The 20,805-nt window shown below is 45.9% G+C and overlaps 2 protein-coding genes across 5 annotated transcripts in view; both read left to right on the top strand.

The window, feature by feature from the left end:
• The window catches only part of ZNF76 (zinc finger protein 76), a 36,312-nt gene extending 25,911 nt beyond the window's left edge, over positions 1-10,401 (top strand). For 2 of the 4 annotated variants that reach the window (XM_003340368.3, XM_007483728.3), the window contains 9 exons: positions 323-439; positions 3,054-3,129; positions 4,114-4,239; positions 4,507-4,686; positions 5,589-5,822; positions 5,927-6,087; positions 7,289-7,450; positions 8,318-8,431; positions 9,524-10,401. In XM_003340368.3, the coding sequence (XP_003340416.2) occupies positions 323-439; positions 3,054-3,129; positions 4,114-4,239; positions 4,507-4,686; positions 5,589-5,822; positions 5,927-6,087; positions 7,289-7,450; positions 8,318-8,431; positions 9,524-9,628 (1,275 nt within the window). In that variant the 3' untranslated portion in view covers positions 9,629-10,401. The remainder of the gene's footprint in view (positions 1-322; positions 440-3,053; positions 3,130-4,113; positions 4,240-4,506; positions 4,687-5,588; positions 5,823-5,926; positions 6,088-7,288; positions 7,451-8,317; positions 8,432-9,523) is intronic. The other 2 variants (XM_007483727.2, XM_016430997.2) reach the window with 2 other exon arrangements.
• Positions 10,402-11,584: 1,183 nt separating this feature from the next.
• The window catches only part of DEF6 (DEF6 guanine nucleotide exchange factor), a 51,302-nt gene continuing 42,081 nt past the window's right edge, over positions 11,585-20,805 (top strand). The window contains exon 1 of the mRNA XM_001378389.4: positions 11,585-11,870. Within this exon, the coding sequence (XP_001378426.2) occupies positions 11,682-11,870 (189 nt within the window). The 5' untranslated portion in view covers positions 11,585-11,681. The remainder of the gene's footprint in view (positions 11,871-20,805) is intronic.

Raw genomic sequence — 20,805 nt, forward strand, 5'->3', positions numbered from 1 at the left:
AGAGCTCACTCAGCCCAACTATGACCATGAAGACAGTTTGCTGCCTGAGGAGCAGTCTCTACCAAGTCAATTCTGCCTTAATTACAGTGTTCCTTTGCCTTTCACCCTAGAGTAAATGTAGCTACTCCTTTCCTTTGCAGCATGCCCCACAGCAGATCTCCCTAGATTTGTCTCCTTGTTGGACACTCAGAGTTCCCTAGCAAGCCAAACCCCATTTCTTAAGCATGAAGTATGCCAGCTGATTCTTTTGGTCCACTCCATTTGTCCTCCACACCCCTCATATGGGAGGATGGGAATGAGGTTCTCTAGCTTTCCTTTGCAGGTTCTACATAATAGCCAGCCCCCTCACAATGGCAAAGGGCAGCAGGTTGGAGATAGAGCATTCCGATGTGGATACAAGGGTTGTGGCCGCCTGTACACCACTGCTCATCATTTGAAAGTAAGTCTGCCACTTCCTAGCTGTGTGACCCCAAGCAAATCACTTAGCCCCAATTGCCAAACCTTTACTACTCTTCTATCTTGGAACCAATACTTAGTATTGATTCTAAGATGGAAGGTAAGGGTTTAAAAAAAAAGAAAAAGAAAAGAAAGTAAGTCGGCGAGCAGATGGCTTCATGTAACATTCGCTGGGCTATAACTCATTTCTTCCAGACTAGCCAAAACAAGGCAAAACATCCCTGGCACAAGCATCCTTATAATTCAGGATGGTAGAGGCTTGAAGTAGGAATAGGAGGCTTGGGGGCACAGGAGCATATAGAAGAAGTCTCAGGGGCAGCTGGGTAGCTCAGTAGATTGAGAGCCAAACCTAGAGACTGGAGGTCCTAGGTTCAAAGCTGTGTGAACCTGGGCAAGTCACTTCACTCCCATTGCCTAGCCCTTACCTCTCTTCTGCCTTGGAACCAATAAACAGTATTGATTCTAAGACGAAAGGTGAGAGTTTAAAAAAAAATAACCTATTTCCATATAATTAATATTTGCAATAGAGTTATAATTTAAAGTCAAAATCCCAATCATATCCCCATCTAACCATATGATCAATCATCTGTTTTTCTTCTGCGTTTCTACTCCCACAGTTCTTTCTCTGGATGTGGATAGCGTTCTTTCTCTTAAGTCCCTCAGAATTGTCCTGGATCATTGCATTGCTGCTAGTAGAGAAGTCCATTACATTTGGTTGTACCACAGTGTATCAGTCTCTGTGTATAATGTTCTCCTGGTTCTGCTCCTTTTGCTCTGCATCAAATCCTGGAGGTCTTTCCAGTCTCCATGGAATTCCTCCACTTTATTATTCCTTTGAGCACAATAGTATTCCATCACCAGCATATACCACAATTTGTTCAGCCATTCCCCAATTGAAGGGCATCCCCTCGTTTTCCAATTTTTGGCCACCACAAAGAGCGCAGCTATGAATATTCTTGTACGTGTCTTTTTCCTTATGATCTCTTTGGGGTACAAACCCAGCAGTGCTATGGCTGGATCAAAGGGCAGACAGTCTTTTAGTGCCCTTTGGGCATAGTTCCAAATTACCTTTCAAAATGATTGAATCAATTCACAACACTCCTCCAGCAGTGTATTAGTGTCGCTAAGATCTTAAAAATTGACATTTTATAGCACCTTAAAGTTTTCTAAGTGCTTTATATATATTATTTCCTTTGATTCTCACAGTAAATCTAGAATTGTTAATTAATATCTATTAATTGTATTATTAATATGACTTAATTGTTAATTTAATTAATGTTATTAATAGGGTTCTTATTAAGCAATAGCGTTTATTTTTCTGTTTTACAGATGAAGAAACAGGCTCATAGAGGTTGTAATTTGTCAAAGACCACATAGTTAGGAAGTGTCATGGCCAGTTTTGACATCTCCTTTTCCACTGCCTCCCTGGGTGGTACAATTGAGACATGCACTGTCTTCTGTTCTCTGGTTGGATATTCATCAGTCATGACTCCCCACTGATGGCTGTCACTTAACCGTTAGTGGGTGGATCAGTACCTGTCCTCCTGTCTTTCCTGTCCTGCTCTAGACAGCTCTGGAAGTTGCCTTTGTCTTTTGGGGCTAGGGAGGGAGGGGACAGTAATCACAGCTCACATTTCTATAGTAATTTGTTTAGAGGACTTGACGTACTCGATCCCATTTTACTGGCACACTCACTCTATGAAGTAGTTGTCCCCATTTTTCAGTGAAGAAGCTAAAGCTGAGAAAAGTTCTTAGTTATAATCAGTAGTAGAGGGACAGCTAGGTGTCTCAGTGGAGTGAGATCCAGGCCTAGAGACAGGAGGTCTTGGTTCAAATCTGGCCTTAGATACTTCCTATGTGACCCTCAGCAAGTCACTTAACCCCCATTACCTAGCCTTTACCACTCTTCTGCCTTGGAACCAAACACAATAATGATTCTAAGACAGCCTTTTTTATTATCCTTGGCAGAGCAAGAGGTTTAATGCAATTCTTCAGACTTCAGTTTTAGGGATCTTTCCTAGATCTATACTATATCATGTACATCTATCTAGTACCACACTACCATTCCAAATATCTCATTTCTGAAATAGGGTATTCAGTACAGTCAACATTTATTAAGCTCCTCCTGTGTGCCAGGCACTGTGCTTATCATTGGAGATATGAATAAGAAAGTGACAGCTCCTGCCCTCAAGGAGTTTACACTTGGGAAAGGAGGCTGAAGGAGGTGAAATCCAAGGCTTAAGTTTGTAGCTGGGTGATATTAGAAGTGATGAGCATATCCTGGGAGAGGCATCTTGTGGGGGGTTGAAACCAGACCTAAGCTACAGATGCAAAGCAGAGAGAAGAATTTGCACTTTCCTTTGAAGTCCATTCAGAGATGTTTAGAGTTCTTCTCTTATTCCTCTTCACCACTGATATCAATCTGAAAACCTTTTCTTCCCTATAATCACTGACAAGAGTGGGGTAAAATGCACAAAAATAAGAAAACAAATTTCAAAACAGGCAAGGAGCCAGGGTTCTGGTGCCCTGAGTCCTAAAAGCAGCCTAGGTCACTGGTTATATCCCTCTAAATACCACCCTTTCTCCTGACCCCACAGGTACATGAACGAGCTCACACAGGTGATCGGCCATACAGATGTGACTTCCCCAGCTGTGGAAAGGCCTTTGCTACAGGTAGAACAATCTTTAATTTAATTTTTGTTATCATGCAAAACACATGTCCATATTGGTCACTGTTGTAAGAGCACACTCATACATAACCAATACCCCAAAATAAAGCCATAAATACTCTAATGTGAAAGATAGTATGCTTTGATACTCATCCATCTGACTCCAACAGTTCTTTCTCTAAAGGTGGATAACATTCCCCATATGTCTTTAGGATTGTCCTGGATCATTGCATTGCTGAGAGTAGCCAAGCTTTCACAGTTGATCAACATACAGTATTACTGTTACTATGTACAGTGTTCTCCTAGTTCTGCTTATTTTGCTCTGCATTAGTTCCTGCAGATCTTTCCAACTTTTCTGAAATCAACTTGCTTATCATTTTTTATAACATAGTAGTATTCCATCACCAACATGTACCGCAATTTGTTAAGCCATTCCTCAATTGATGGACATTTTTTAAAGTTTCTAAATACTGTCTCTGAAGAATTCCACTTTTCTAGGAGGGGGTGGTATAGTCTATTGGAAAGAATGTTTTATTAGGAATCAATAGAACTAGGTTCTTGCCTTGCATCTGCTACATTCTGCAGCTGTGAACTTAGAGAAATAACTTCCTCTCTCCAAGCCTTAGTTTCCTTAACTATGAAACTAGGCCCATAGGCTGAAATGATCTCTATTCCAACTCTGTAATTCTGTTCATAATTTATTAGATGTCTGGAGAGGAGAGAAGTAAGACTGTCCCCTCTAGTACCTTTGTGACTTTCTGATTTAGAACAGATTGGAGGACATGGGCTTTGAAGGGGCAAGAGCCAAGAACCCATAGGCCCAGACTCAGATTGGGGAAAACTAGGATAGGAACACCCAGAAATATTGAGTTTTGGGATGGATAATTATGTCCATCTTGAGAAGGGAAGAGAGTAAATAAAGAAAATCTTTGTGAAAGGTCAGGCATGCAAGTAGTCCCAGTTGATACTCACTTCTCCCCTCCCACAGGGTATGGTCTGAAGAGCCACGTGCGCACCCATACTGGTGAGAAACCATACAAGTGCCCAGAGGAACTGTGCAACAAGGCCTTCAAAACATCAGGAGACCTTCAGAAGCATGTCCGCACCCACACTGGTGGGCCTTCTGCCTTCTCCTTTTATTTCAGTCTTCCCTAGTCTCTGACCCAATAGCCTATAATGCCCCTTTCATGTTTTCCTGTTCCTTCCAAGCATGATTACACTCTCAAAGAAAGAGACCCCATCCCAACTCCTACCACCTCCTCAAACACAGATTGCTCTCAGGCTAGTAGCCTTGGGCACAAAACACTTCCATCACAGTCCCCACCACCTACCTTGGCACAGGTCTCCCATGCTACCTTCATCTGTCCTTATCTTCCCGTAGGTGAACGCCCATTCCGGTGCCCCTTTGAGGGCTGTGGCCGATCTTTCACTACGTCTAATATCCGAAAGGTACATGTCCGCACTCATACAGGGGAGAGGCCCTACACCTGCCCGGAGCCCCACTGTGGCCGAGGCTTCACCAGTGCCACCAACTACAAGAACCACGTGCGCATTCACACAGGTGGGACAGCTGGCACCCAAGAACCCTCCCTAGCTCTAGCCCACGACCCTTCCTCACCCTGTCCCTGCTTTCAGGGACTCCAGCTCTCTTGACCTAGGCAGTTTTCTCATTTTACCATCCAACATCCTTTCCCTATTGGGTACTCCATGACAAGCAGGATGGTTAATGTTCAGGCTGAATCAGCACCTTGGTTCTGGCTGTTTGTTTGTTTTTTTTGTTAATGAGCCTCTCCATTCAGACTGGTGTTGGCAGAACCAGGGCCTACAGAAGTTGCTCCCAGTTTCCTGCTCCTCTTCTCCTACCTCTGCTGAGTTCTTCCCTCTTTAACTATAGCCCCAGAAGAGAAAGTAGGATGGAAATAGGTGGGGGGAAGGCAGAGTGTAATGTTCCCCTTGCCCTCCATCCTTCCACCTGCTGTGGAACTCTTATACATACCAGCCCCTCACATTATTTTCCCCATCTCCTGGTTTCAGGGCCCACCCCCTTAGCCTCGCATGTCACCTCCCCAAAACTGTGGATGCCTTTTCCTTCATTGGTTTCATGTTGTCCCCTCAGACATATCCTCCCTCTCCCCAATCCTGTGCCAAGTCCACAAGCATGCATTTATCACATGTTCCCCTTGATGGTTACATTGTTCCCTCTGGTCCCATCTACTCTTCTCTTCCCAAACCAGCACCCTGGACCAGGCCTGATGTCCCCATTCACAGGCCCAGCCCTCCCCCTTTGTGTTCTTAGCTTCCCTCTCACAGTCCCATCTCCTTGCTTGGGCCCCCTAGTTCCCCTCTCACCACCTCCGTCCCCCCCAGTTCCTCACTCACCAGCCCCATCCTCCCCTCTCTGTCCCCCTAGTTCCCCCCTTGCCAGCCCTAGTCCCCACCCCCCTCACAGCCCAGTGTCCCCAGGGGAGAAGCCGTACGTCTGCACGGTGCCGGGGTGCGGCAAGCGCTTCACTGAGTACTCCAGCCTGTACAAGCACCACGTGGTGCACACACACTGCAAGCCTTACACGTGCAGTAGCTGTGGCAAGACCTACCGGCAGACCTCCACCCTGGCCATGCACAAGCGCAGCGCCCATGGTGAGCTGGAGGCCACCGAGGAGAGCGAGCAGGCCCTCTATGAGCAGCAGCAGCTGGAAGGTGAGGGCAGGGGGCCACCCCCACAAAGCAGGGCCAGGGAGAAGTCAAGCTTTGGTGTGCTGACCAAGAAATAACCTGTGCCTCCCTCGCCCTGCCTCCCTCAGCTGCTTCTGCAGCCGAGGAGAACTCCCTGCCCAAAGGGCCTCACATCACTTTTCTATCAGAGGTGAAAGAAGAGGGGGACATCCCCGCACAGGTGACCATGGTGACAGAGGAAGACAGAGCTCCCCAGGTGGCACTGATCACCCAGGATGGCACCCAACAGGTACAGGCTCCAGGGCTAGGGGTAGAGGGAGGAAATCCCCTATTGCCAATGAAATCACACTCTGGTTATTTTAGGAGAGGACAATAGCCCCCAAGCTAGAAGTTAGAGCCATATGATCCCCAGAGAGTGACCTTGCCAAGTCAAAGACTTAGATGGCCACTTTCAGTCTTTGGAAGCTCTGTGCAGAAGCCCCCCAGAGCATCAATTCCACTCCTCTGGGGGAAAAAAATGGGACTTCTGATTCCAGCCAAATCATAGGGATTCAGAAAGCTCAGGGGAAGCAGCAGGATGCCAGAAGGTGATTCATTGCCAGGGGTTCCAGAGATTCAGTTTTAATCCTTAATCTCTTAGATCAGTAACCTTGGGCAAGTCATTTCACCCCTCTGCTTTATTTCCTCATCTATCAAAAGTCAGCTAGGTGTTACCAGGCCTGGAGATGGGAGAACATGGATTCAAATCTGGCTTCAGACACTTCCTAGCTATATGATCCTGGGCAAGTCACTTAACCCCATTTGCCTAGCTCTTGCCTTATTATCTTAGAGTTGTTACTAAGTCAGAAAATAACGGTTAAAAAAGAAAGATGATAATACCTTCCCTATTTATTTGATGGAGTTACTGTGAAGATTCAGGCTTATAATACTGCCTACATGGCACTGAGCAAGTGCAGTTGTTGATGTTGGTGATAGTGACAGCATCAATCATAAGATTTAGAGATGGATCCAAGATCATGGACCTTGGCCTTAAACATGATCTAATCACCCCCCTCATTTTACAGATAAGGAAACTAAGGCTCAGAGAGGGACGATGACTTGCCCAAAATTATCCAGAGAGTAAATAGCAGAGCTTAGATTCAGGCCCATGTCTTCTGAGGTCCAAATTCAGGATTCTACCATATTCCATAACTCTGCCATACTCCTCCATCCTAAATCAATCTCAGCGGTTCTTAGTGGCTAGTGTATAATCTCCCAGAAGATAGGAGTTGTATCTTTCCTATTCATTTGTGTATACCCCTCCTGTACCTAGCACACTATATTATAAATTGTCAAGAAGTGGTTTAATAAATGTTTATTGAATTTCAAGTAGAGCAGGCCCACATTACACCCTTATAATCCCTACAGGAAAGGGTTGATGGCACAACTAACAAAATCATCCAAAGCCTGGGCAATCTCCTAATTCTTTTTTTCAAACCTCTTATCTACAGGTCAGTCTGTCCCCTGAAGACTTGCAGGCCCTAGGAAGTGCCATCAGCATGGTGACTCAGCATGGTGGCACAACCCTCACCATCCCCAGCCCTGAAGACCTTGCCACCTCTGGTACACATACTGTCACTATGGTCAGCGCTGACGGCACCGAGACACAGCCAGTATGATCAGGGTTTTTTATTCTCTTTGTCCTACTCAGTAGAGGCCTTTGAGTCATTGGTGGAATGATTGGATAGATCAGGATAGATTGCCCAAATTAATATCAGTATCATCCTAAAGATAAATGAATGGGAGGGAGGGGGGTAAGCTAGATGACTCAATGGATATACTCTCAAAGAAAGAGACCCCACCCCATCTCCTACCACCTCTTCAAACATAGATTGCTCTCAGACTTATTAGCCTTGGGCACAAAACACTTCCATCACATTGATTCTAAGGCAGAAGGTAAGGATTTTTTTTTTTAAACCCATACCTTCCGTCTTGGAATCAATACTGTGTATTGGCTCCAAGGCAGAAGAGTGGTAAGGATTAGGCAATGGGGGTAAGTGACTTGCCCAAGGTCACCCAATTAGGAAGTGTCTGAGGCCAGATTTGAACCCAGGATCTCCCATCTAGCCTGGCTCTCGATCTACTGAGCTACCCAGCTGCCCTCAAAAGGTAAGGATTTTTTTTAGCAATTTTGATCAGGAATCAAGAGATCATTAGTCCCAGTCACCCACTGCAGGGTGTTGGGCAAATCACTTCCCTCTCTGGGCTTTATTTTTGTTCTCTATAAAATGTGACTGTGCTAGGTGGGACTAGATGAAAGCTCCAGACTTCATTGATGTTCTAAAACTGTGATTCTAACCCACTGGGCCAGGTTAGACTGGAGAAGGACCAGTCCCCCTTAGCCCTGAGCCTCAGGCTAAGTAGCATCAGAATCCTAATAGCCTTCTCCAGTATTTCTTTGAACTTGCTGCAAAACTTTATTCTGGGATGCTTGAGAATAGGCCAGGAGAGGGGGAAAAAAACACTTTTCTGTGCTTTAGGTTACCATCATAACCTCGGGGGCCATGGTGACTGAGGATTCAGCGGTAGCATCCCTTCATCACCAGCAGGTGGCACTGTTGGCCACAGCCAATGGCACTCACATTGCAGTACAGGTATGTGACTATAGCAGAGCAGGATATCATGGAGTCCAAAAAAACAAAAAAAACATTTGAAATGGACCTTCAGAAAGAACTTCTTTCAGGGGAGCAGATTCTGTGACCTCCTTCCCGCCTTTTCCACCCCTACCAAAATAGGATTATAAAGCATCTTGGGGTACTTTTCTGAGCAGAATATCAAGTATAATCTGCCTGTTCCCCTTTCTGCACTACCAGATCCTCCCTAGAAGCTTCATGCTTCCTCTCTGTAGCATTATTCATCCTTGTCATTCTTTCCTTCCCATTCCCCCTTCTGAGAAGCTTGGCCTCCCAGGAAACAGTTGTCTGCCCTGTGTCATAGTACTGATGCCTTGGTAACAATTGAAGATTTACAGAGAACTTTATGTACCACATCTTACTTGCTCATCCAGAAAGCTGTGAGGTGGTTGGTTAATGCAAATGTATTCTCTCCATTTTACTTACCATTTTATGGGGACTGAGATTTGGAACAGAGAAGTTTTTCACCCAAGGCCTGGTATCAGAAGAGGCGGGCCCCAGCCCCAGCCTTCTGATTCCAAACTCAATGTGATTTGCAAAAGCACAGCTGCTTCCTTTTCCCTGCAGCCTCTTTTCCTCAGTCTGGAGTGGTAATGTGTTAATGGCATTGGTAGGAAAGTCACTGGGCCAAGTTAGGAGGCTCACTGAATTCGAGATTCCTGGCATCTCAGATTTGGAGAAGAATCCAAAGGCCAAGTAGTCTGACAAACTATCAGTGTCACCTTGGAAATGTCAGCCTCTCAGAAGCAGTTTGTAATCTCATCTGTAAAGTGAGGGGAAAGAAGAGATTAGATCATCTCTAAGGTCCTATTCAGCTTAGAAATTCTGTGCTTCTGTGACTCCTTTGATCCTAGAAAATGACCTAGGCCCATTACTCCTTCACAACCTCCTTGGCCATGTTTATTCCCTTAAGCTATGTATCAACCAACCAATAAATATTTGAGTATTTGAGGTACAACTAACACTATAGTAGACTTTGGAACATGCAAAAGAGTTGAACAAACCTGCTTCTCACCTACAGTGTCTTCTCTTTCTCTTCTCACCCACTTGTAGCTGGAGGAGCAGCAGACTTTGGAAGAGGCTATTAGTATGGCTACCGCTGCTATGCAACAGGGGGCTGTGACCCTGGAGACATCCATATCAGAGAGCGGCTGTTGAGACCCTAAAGCAAGCTGGGTCCCACACAGTGGCAAAGAAGATGCTATGTGGTACAGGCATCACTGTCTCCAAGCGTCCAGGCTGTGGATGAACCACGGAAGGTTGCCACGTAGAGGTCGCTGAGCCACAGAAGGCAGCATTGAGAGCAGCATAGTTTGGGGAAAGGGAATGGTTTTGCCATCAGTAAGGATGGCAGCTGAAGTAGGGGAGTTCTAGTCATCCTCAGGAGGTGAGAAGGACCCACTGGGTCATCAGACTGCCCTGGGTCTCCCACTGAAGCCTCCCTGGGTACTCCTCTTCCTCTTAAGAACACCTTGTTGCCCCTTACCCCTTTCCTTAGGACAGCAAGCAGAGGTCAAGGATGCCTTGGGGGCTGGCCTTCTGCCCTCAGGTAGTTGCTACCCACTATGTGGGAGCCCCAGCAGAAGCAGGGGAGGGGGGAGCACCTGGCTCCACCAGAAGATATTCTGGAGCCCCTCTAGCTACATACTGCAATAACTATGGCAGAGGGAGGCCAAGATGTCCAGGCAGATGGCAAGAATTTCCTGAGGGGCCTATAGCAAACAAGAAAGGAGCAGTCTCCCTCAGCCCACCTCCAGCAACTCATACTGTGGCTGGAGTAAAGAGTGGTCCCTGCACTTAGATTGCTGGGTTTGGGATTTGTGTGTGTGTGGTTTTTGTTTGTTTTTTAATTCCATTTTTATAATTTTTTTTCTGCTAAGGGTGATGGTGGCGAGTGGGTGGATGCTTATTTAATAAAAGTCCCAAATTTCCATATGAGTCAGTCATTCTCCCTTTGTACTAGACCCTGACCTCAGTAATTCTGAACCCTCACTTGGAGCCAAGGGAACCCTGGGTTTCTCTAGTTATGACTAGGATGAAGTATCAGGACTGAGATAAGGGTAGGGAGACAAATTGTTACAGAAGATTTGACCCTTTTCGAGTGTGGAGCCATAGGTCAGGTCAGACTTCCCATCCTCTCAGACCCTCTGCCCTTCCCAAGAATTCGAGGCTTCCTTTGCTATCTACGGCTTCCAGACTCCAGGAGAATTTCAGTCCCGTGTTCATCTCTGCTGAGAGCCTTCCCTTTGAGGCACCCCATTATACAATGCAGCAAGCACGCCTTCTGGCTAGAAACAAACCATTTACATGGTGTCTTGAAGATAGCACTGAACCAAATGTCTGATGAGACCACATGGGTCTGAGTCCCTACTTAGCTGGGTGATACTGAAAAAGTCACCCAATTCCTCCTGAGAGTTGAGTTTCTTCACCCATCTAGAAAATGGTGACAGCCATATTTACAGTGCACCCCAACCAGGGTTTGTATGTATGGCTAGAAATGCTCCCAGAGAACATTATAAGGATGGGAGAGCCCTCTTCCTCTTTATCCGCAGCAAAGGATAATTAAATGAGTTGGCCTTTGCATTTGGGGAGCCTTGTCCTTTCCCCAGCTTCTTGGAGGCTTCTAGAGATCAGTATCTCTGATGTCACACTCTTGGAGTGTGATTCCTGAAGTTGGACTAAATATCTCTCCCACGTGGGTCAGGGAGAGGCTTCTGAGTTAAGACCCGGGTTGGGGCAGGATCATGCTCTAAATTCCCTGGAGGAGAAGGGGGGAGGGCTGCTCTGGCCGAGTTTCAGTTGTTTCATAGGAAGAGAAGGTGGATTCCTGCTTTTGGACAAAGCTTTTCCCCTTTCTATTTATGCCAATTTTCCCCACTTCTACCCGTTTCTGCTTGAGAGGAGGTGAGGGCTCTATTGTGGTTGCATTGGTTTCTGAGGTGTCCCCTCAGGAGCCCCATGGCCATATCTTCCACTCCTTCCTCCACCCCATCACCAAGGCATCTCTACGGACCAAAGAGCAAGGGTTCCTTTACTGTCGTGATCTGTGGAAGCACCACTCCGGCCCGCCCTTCAGGTCAAGGGAGCTCTTGTTTGAAGTCTGTGCTTTCAGGGGCCGGCTCCTGTTCATCTTGGCCGCCCACCCCTTCTTCCATTCAAGGAGGAACCTCTAGTACTTCAGAGCAGGCAGGTGGAGCTAGTGCTCTGTAGTATGGCCCCTCTGCGGTCTCTGAAGCCGTTTGCATTTCCTGAAACCGGATCTCCTGGGTGTCAGAGCGGCCTCCGGGTCCCAGGCTTCTCGGCCATGGCCCTCCGTAAGGAACTCCTCAAATCCATCTGGTACGCCTTCACGGCCCTGGACGTGGAGAAGAGCGGCAAGGTCTCCAAGTCCCAGCTCAAGGTGAGCCAGAGGCAGCCCGAGGGGTCGGGCTCGGGAGGAAGGGACCCAAGGCCAGGGCAGAGGTGCCTTTAGCTGCCGAGGCTATGAGCGGGCTTGTTCCCATACCGCCGCCCCCAGAGAGCGCCAGCCGGGCAGCCCAGGTACCCAGAGCCCTACCCCGGGAGGGCGGGAGCCCCACCGGAGCGGCTGGTCTGATGGCAGCCCCACCAGCCTGGTCTGGGACTCCTGCTCCGTATGGGATAGCTCCAACAAAGCTGGGGCGATGGGCTCTGGACTGCACGGAGAGATTGGGAAGCTTTGGAAGAGGTGGGCCAGGCTAAGGAGTTCCATACTCAGACTCTGAGCACACATGGCCCCCCCCCCCCCACCCCTCGTTCGTGCTGGGACGTGTAGCCTGCATCTTCCTGCCCCATTTCCTCTGGCGCCTTTCAAAGGAGACAGTTAGAAAGCTCTTCAGTCACTTCCTCTCAGGGCCTAGGGGCTGCATCTCCCCTGCCCACAGTCTACCGAGACCTAGTTGGCCCCCTACTCCCAGGACACAGAAAAGACGCTCCCCCAAGCACTCTCCCAGGCCCATCAGAGCCCTTCCCGGCTCTCCCAGGCAGACAGTCGAGGCTGAAAAGTTACTGCTTGAAGCTGAGAGGTAGCAGTTAGCAAGGGGTCCGTGGGTGTCGTCTTGAAAGGCATTGCCACCTGAGTGACCATAGACCGCAGGATTTCCTTCCTTCTGTCCATGCCTGTAACAGGTTGGGCTAAGAGGCAGGCAGGGGTGCAGCTGCCCAGCTAATGAGGGCTCCCATGGGCCCACCGATCCTCGAAAAGCTTTGCTGACTTGAGACAATCCTCAAGGGAGACTTTTCAAACATTCAGCACTGTGCTAGGCACCAGAATGACAAAGCCAAAAACGAAATCATCTCCAGCCTGGAGGAACTTGGGTTTTGTCTAGCAAAACACCTACTCATAGAAATGTATACAAGGCCATTTCAGGAGTGGGAGGCACTCACAACTGGGGGGATCAGGCAGAGGGCCTCACAGAAGAGGTGGCTCTCTGAGCTAAAAGAAGATCCAGGGATTTTAGGAGGCAAAGGTGAGGTGGGAGTACAATCCCCGTGCAGAGAGATGGAGGCGGAGAAATAGACTATCTGTTAGGATCTGCAAAAAAGCCTTTGGTTGAACTGGAGTGCTTTCATATGTAATGAGCTTAGAAAAGTGGGTGGGAGCCAGATTGTGAAGGGCCTTCATTGCCAAACAGAGGTGGTTCTATTTGACCCTAGGGACAGGAGTTCTCTGGAGTTGTGGGTAAAAGGTTAAAGGCTAAAAAAACATTCCTTCATAGAATCATGGCCCTAGAACTGGACGGGATCTCTGCTTCCCTCTAGTCCAAACTCCTCATTTTACAGGTGAAAGAAATGGAGTCCTAGAGATGAATGGAGCTATAGAATGATTAGGAGGGAGGGAGCTACCCAACGACTGCCTAATTGAATCCAAGGCCAGTTTACAAGGAAGAGTTCCAGCCTCTATAACCTCTACTACTCCCTCTATCCCTCAAAGAGTTTGTTGTTATCGTTGTTTTTCAGTCACGTCATGTCTGACTCTTTGGGACCATTTGAAGGTTTTTGGGCAAAGATGCTGAAGTGGTTTACCATTTCCTTCTTCCATGATGAGGAAACTGAGGCAAACGGTTACCAGGGACTCATTTCTGGCAGTCTGATTAGTCAGTGGGAGACAAGAAAAGTCAGCCTCTTTCCCAGGCTGGTTCTCTCTTCTCCCCATCCACCCAATGACACAAAGCTCTGAGTTTTCCTCAGGCAGAATCCCTGACCCAGGGAGGCAGGGAGGGCTGGCTATACCAGACGCCCTTTGTCTGACTATTCCACAGTCCTATTCAAGCCTGCACCCCAGTTAACTCTTCTGAAAATCTGCCTTTAGGATTGTCAGGTGCCTCTGACTGGCAAGGGATCATTACTGATCACTCTCGGGGAGGCAACCAACATTTATTAAGCGCCCACTATGTGCTGGAGTCTGCTTCTATTCCATGCTAAGTGCTGGAAATGCAAAGAAAGGAAGCACTGCCCTCAAGAAGCTTACAATCTAACACAGAAGACAGTTCATGATAAGAAACTACGCAGCCTGGGGGAATGCTGAAGTCCTGGGAGATCTGGGAAAAGGTCCATTATTGCCCCCAAACCAGGACAGTTTCTCTCTTAAGCAGCACCATTCAAGTTTAGGGGTAAGTCATCACTAAGGAAGGAGATTCCATGGCCTTCCTGAGTATTGTGCTAGAATAATCAACAGAATTCGTGCAGATTTTCCCTTTTATTCCTTATGCTACAGAAACATGTAGGTTTGATTCTGTTGCCTGAACACCACCCCAAAAACTTATCCATTATTATTATTCAATACCCGCCAACTCCATCCTCAACCCAATACTTTCAGCTTTTCCCAACTCCTTTAGTTCCCCCCCATTACCAGGGGCCCCTCAAGTTTTTCTCCATGTTCCCTGTGCCCCCTTTATGTAGAAGCTCTAGCCCAATGTATAGTCCTTCCACTCTACATGGTCAGCCTACCCAGTCCAGACCCATGCCCAGGCCTATACTTTAGTGCCCTAAAGCATTTAGAGACAGCACATTCCCCAGGGAAGAATATGCCAGGAGATTAAGTCGTTTGGGTTATGTTCCTTTATGAGCATGGGGGTCAGCTATATCTTTTTTTTTTTTAAACCCTTACCTTCTGTGTTAGAATCAATATTAAGTATCTGTTGGTTCCAAGGCAGAAGAGCAGTAAGAGCTAGGCAATGAGGGTTAAATGACTTGCCCAGGGTCACACAGCTAAGAAATATCTGAGAGCAGATTTGAACCCAGGACCTCCTGACTCCAGGCCTGGTTTTCTATCAACTGTGCTACTCCTTAAACCTGCTTTATTTTTTTTTTCAACTCTTACCTTCCATCATAGAATTAATACTATCAGTTCCAAGACAGAAGAGTGGAAAGGGCTAGGCAATGGGGGTAAGTGACTTGCCCAGGGTCACACAGCTGGGAAGTGTCTAAGGCCAGATTTAAACCAAGGACCTCCTGTCTCTAGATCTGACTCTTAATCCTCAGCTATGTCTTCACTTGGATGAGAATCAAGCTGAGCACCAAATGCCATAATAGACAAGTCATTCCATTTTCCCGAGTCTCAGTTTCCTCATCTGTACAATAAGGGAGCCAGGTTAAGTATCCCCTGAGGCCCCTTTCCAACTCTATATTATAATACTTTGGCCAAAATAGGACAGTGGTACATATAAAATGATAGGATTAGGTGGAATGATCTCTAGCCTACCACCTTGTAGGTATTGTCTAGTTTTTGATCCTTGATTGTCCCCTGAGATTAATTATAACAATAATGATGAGCCCCGGGGAAAGGAGAGCTGTTGATGGACTTTGTGACAGGGTGGACCAAGAAAAGCCCAAGGAAGCCTCGTCAGTGGTGACAAGGGAACTAGTATGGGAGGAAGTGATGGTCAGGCCTAGGAGGCCGGAAAGGACAGAAGAGCAATAGAGAAGTGGTCAGAAAACAGAGGAAGAAGTTAAGAAAGGAGATAAATAGTACCAACACCAGATGGCCAAAATGGAGAATTCCTCCCTTCCTTTCTCCTCCAACTTTCCCTTCCTTCCTCCTTAGCATTGGTGTTTCTGGTCACTATGGATGTTCTGTTGTTCAATCTGGGGCTGACTCTGCCTTAAGTGCTTTTGTCCAGTCCTAAGAGGGACACAGAGAGAAATCAGGAGAGGAAAGGAGGAAAACATGGTCTTTTAGGAAAGACTGAATGAGCAGGAATTAGTCAACCTGGAAAGAAGAAAGCCAAGAAGGCATCCAATAATGCTCTTTGAAAGTTACTTACAGGAACAGGTAGGTGGCTTAGTGGATAGAGAGCCAGACCTAGAGACAGGAGATCCTAGGTACAAATCTGGCCTCAAACACTGTCTAGCTATGTGACCCTGGGCAAGTCACTTAACCACAAAATTGCCTAGCCCTTACGGCTCATCTGAGTTGGAACTGATGCTTAGTATCAATACTAATATAGAAGGTAAGAATTTTTTTAAAGAAAGAAAAGTTACCTACAGAAAGTAGAAAATGTCCTTTTATCAGGGCAACTAGGTGGCTCAGTAGATAGAGAATCAGGCCTGAAATTGGACGGAACTAGATTCAAATCTGGCATCAAGTTACTTCCTGGCTATGTGACCCTGGGTAAGTCACTTTACCCCAGTTGCCTAGCCCTTACTGCTCTTTTGTTGAAACCAATACTTTGTATTAGTTTTAACTAATCCTTAGTATTATACTTAGTATCGATTCTAAGACAGAAGGTAAAGGGTTTTTTTTTTTCAATTTTTTAAAAAAGAAAATGTCCTTTTTGTCCATTTATAATGCTAACAGAACAAGAAGAAAAAGATTTGAGCTGCAGCAGGATGTGGATATTTATGATTTCCCAACAACTGAGCGCTATTAAATTTTCGTTTTTATTTGACTTGGTCTTACGAATAGACAATGTTATTGTTACGCGGAGAAGGCTAGCTGAATGTAGCTCAGATGATTCTAATTTTATTGGAAACATCCAAAGTGTCATACATAGCCCCTTTAGGACAAGTCAGACTTGGGCCTTCCTAATTCCATCAAGCCCCATCAGTATTGGTGTCAAACCATTACAGCCTCTTTCAGCTAAGGTTTGTTGGTCTTGACCTCCATGATGAATTCCAGGGTTCCATTGTCCTTGGTCTTGTTCATAGCAGATGAGTGATCAAGGAAAACTTGATGGCATAGTCAGCCAGTCAATAAAGATTTATTAAGTGTTTACTGTGTGCCAGGCCCTGTGCTAAAAGCTAGATTGTTGCCGCTAAAGGCACTTTTCCAAGGTTTCTTGGGCTATCTTCAAAACCAAAGTTTCTTGGATTACTGGAGAGTAAGTAAGAGATGTTTGAGTTTGATTCTTATGTACACCCTTCAACACTGCCTTCTTGGCCTTTGTTTTCTATTTGGCTTCCGACTTGAGGGAAACAAATCCTTCCTTCTTCTCCTTCAATGCTATCTCAGGAGAAAGAAAGGGTAATTATGGGTATAAAGATTTTTTCATTTAAAATTTTTTTCAATTGACAAAAATATTGTTTTCTCTCTCTCCCACCAAACTGGAAAAAATACCCCCCAAAAGGCACACAAAACCTTTGTAACAAATATGCATAATCGAGCAAAACAGATGTCTACACTGGCCGTGTCCAAAAACTATGTCTCAGTACAGACCCTGAAGTAAGGAGAATCCTGGCTGCTCTGAAATCATGGTTGGTCGTGTCATTGCTCAGTGTTGTTAAGCTTTTCAAAGTTATTTGTCTTTACAAAATTGTTGTTTAAATTGTTCTCTTGTTTTGAGAGCTCTGATGTTTTGGGATGGGTAAAAGGGTCATAGGATTGGAACCTGAATTGTTGTTGTTCAGTTGTTTCAGTTCTGTCTGATTCTTCATGACCCCATTTGGGGTTTTCTTCGCAAAGATCCTAGAATGGTTTGCCATTTCCTTCTCTAACTCATTTTACAGATGAGGAAACAGAGGCAGAGGTTTTGTAACTTGCCTAGAAAGTACCTAAGGCTAGATTTTTAAACCTGGATCTTCCTGACTCCAAGATCAGTACTGTATCCACTGGATCTCTTAGCTGTCTCAGGAGAAAGATGAAAGGTATAGCAGATTCAGGCACCTTCCTCCTCTCTGCAGAAATAGGATCCTAGATTATGGGCTGATGAGGACCATAGAAGTCATTTCATCTTTGGTTATTCAGTCATTTCAGTCATGTCGGATTCTTCATGCACCCATTGGGAATTTTCTTGGCAAAGGTTCTTTGCCATTTCTTTCTCTGGCTCATTTTTTACAGATGAGGAAACTGAGGCAAACGGGAAATGACTTTCCCAGGGTCACACAGCTGGGAAGTGTCTGAGTCTGGATTTGAACTCAGGAAAATGAATCTTCCTGACTCCAGATCCAGTGCTCTATCCATTAGTCTACCTATCTGCCATCACATCTAACCCAATTCATTTTACAGGTCAGAGAAAGAAGACCTAAGAGAAATTTAAGTGACCTCTCTATGTCACATAGATATAATCTCAGAGGTAATAAACATCAGAGTTAGATCTGACCCTCATTCCCAGTCCAATGTTCTTTCAACTGCCCCATTGGACTTGCTTTTTACTCTATTTGTTGGAGGGAAGGGGATTGGGGAGAAATTCCTGAACAGAGAGAGTTCGACCCTTCCCATACTTTAAAGAGTTTCTCTCAGAGGGTGGGATTGAAAATCTTATAGTCAATGAGAATTTGGTGCCCTTTCCCTAAGTACAGATCTAATGACAGCAATCATCATCAGAGATCTCCAGCAGCATCCTATTGCCTTTAGGATCGAATAGAAACCCTTCTCCTTGGGCACTGAAACCTGGTTCCATAACACTTTTCCAACTCGGACACTTCTCAGCTGTGTGACTCTGGACGTCACTAACCCCCATTGCCTAGCCCTTACCACTCTTCTGCCTTGGAACCAATGCATAGTATTAATTCGAAGATGGAAAATATGGGTTTTTTTTTTTAAACTTCCAGTCTCATTTTGGATCCCTTGTCCTCTGCGATGTTCAGTCTTTTCAGCTATGTCCCACTCTTCGTGACCCCATTTCTTTGCAATGATACTGGATGGTCTGCCATTTTCTTTTCCAGCTCATTTAGATCTTGCTCAGATCATGGTCCTCAGATGAGGAAAGCGAGGCCAACAGGGTGAAGTGATTTACCTAGGCTACCACAGCCAGTACATGGCTGAGGCTGGATTTGAAATCAATTCTTCCTGACTCCAGCTCTATTCATGGCACCATCTAGCATGTAGAAGGTGTTTAATAAATGCTATTTTCTCCTTACATAGTATTTTTTAAACACTTGCCTGCTGGCAGAGAATTAAAACTAAGTATCAGTTCTAAGGCAGAAGAGTGGTAAGAATTAGGCAATGACTGTCGAGTGACTTTCCCAGAGTCACACAGTGTCTGAGGCTTAGATTTGCACCCAGGACCTCTCCTCTCTATCTACTAAGACACCTAGCTGCCCCTCCTTACACAAACTTTTACAGTAGTGGTGTCAAACTCGAATAGAAAGGAGACCACCATACAGCTTCCATATTGACTTAGAAATCCACATAGTAACATCATCTATTTTCTGTCCTATGGTATTTTTATTTATTTCATTAAATGTTTCCTAATTACATTTTGTTCTAGTTTGTTTCCCATGATGTTTGGTGCTTTTGCTTTAACATCTCATCCCAAACTAGCTGGAATGTCCATTAGCAGCCTTGCAGTCTGTGCTAATTTAATGCCCAATATCACCTGCCCCCACCCAGGGATGGAACTGAACACAATGGCCAACTTCTGAGTTGGTGGAGAGGTTCCAGAAGGAGTTGGGATGGGCCCTGAGGGTTCTCTTTAATCCAAGGGGACTACAAGGAGAAATCCTACTTGGAGAGGAAAGAAGGAGAACAGGGAAAGTCATGTTCATGGCAAAAAGGGAATCAACAAGCAACTCCTAGCCAAAACATTCTCACTTAGGACAAGTATTTGTTCTTCCCCACCTCCTTGGGGGACTGAGTGTGCCAACTTTCCCCTGAGCCAGGATTTACTCTGGCTATTGTACAGCCCTAACTTGGGTGTAGAAGCATGAGGATTTATCCAAGGAGAGGGCTCAGCAAGACTTGAGTTCAAATGCAGCCTCACACACTTACTAGCTACACAACCTTGTACAAGTCATTTAAATTCTGTTTGCCTTCATCTGTAAAATGGGGATAGTTATAGAACTCTTATGAGGATCAAATGAGATCACAGTAAATCAGCATATAGTAGACATTATATAAATGCTAGCTTTTAGGAATGATAGTAATTAGAAATGGGCTAATATGGGGAATAGTAAAAAAAACAAACCAAAAAAACCTCTAATCTGGAATCAAAAGACCTGAAACAGAGTCCTGAATTTACCCCTCATGAGCCTTGGGCTCTTGGACAAGTTACTCTATGCTTCAACTTACTCTTCCATAAAAATGATCCAAATATTGTCATTTTTCAGTCATGGCCAAATCTTTATGACTCCATTTGGAGTTTTCTTAGCAAAGACACTGGAGTAGTTTGCCATTTCCTTCTCCAAACTCATTTTACAGATGAGGAAACTGAGGCATCCTGGGTGAAGTGACTTGCTCAGGATCATACAACTAGTGGTTTGCCATTTCCTTCTCTAGCTCCTTTGACAGATGAGGAAACCAGGCAGCCAGGGTAAAGTGACTTGCTCAGGATCATACAACTAGTGGTTAATCATTTCCTTCTCTAGCTCCTTTAACAGATGAAGAAACTGAGGCAGCCAGGGTGAAGTGAATTGCCCAGAGTCGCACAGCTAGTGGTTTGCCATTTCCTTCGCCAGTTCATTTGAAAAATGAAGAAACTGAGTCAACTTGCCCAGGTCTCACAGCTAGAAAGTGTCTGAACTCAGAAAAATGAGCCTTCCTGACTCCAGGACTGGTGCTCTTATCTTCCTAGCTCCCATATGATCAGAAGAGATGATTCTAGGGCCCCCTCCAGCTCTAAATGGCTAAAATTCTATCCCGTATTTCCCTACGGAGAGTAGAGGAGAAAGTGGCCCTAAACGGAGGGTTCTACTACCCCGCAGCCTGGCTCGACCTCGCTCAGCATCCTCGGGATCCCGGGGTCCCTGGCGGAACACTCCTAGGTGGCCACACCCCTTTCCTGACCCCAGCTGCGAGCTAGCCGAAGCACACCCTGTTCAGGAAGCCCTCGCAGTCTGAGGTTTGCCAACCTCTCCGTCTGGGGACCGGCTCGGAGGCCCTGGCTTCCTGGAGCCCTCCCTTTCTCATCATCCTGATACCCCACGAGGCTCTTTGAGCC

The sequence above is a fragment of the Monodelphis domestica genome, chromosome 2 (assembly GCF_027887165.1).
Source record: "Monodelphis domestica isolate mMonDom1 chromosome 2, mMonDom1.pri, whole genome shotgun sequence".
Classification (NCBI taxonomy): Eukaryota; Metazoa; Chordata; class Mammalia; order Didelphimorphia; family Didelphidae; genus Monodelphis; species Monodelphis domestica.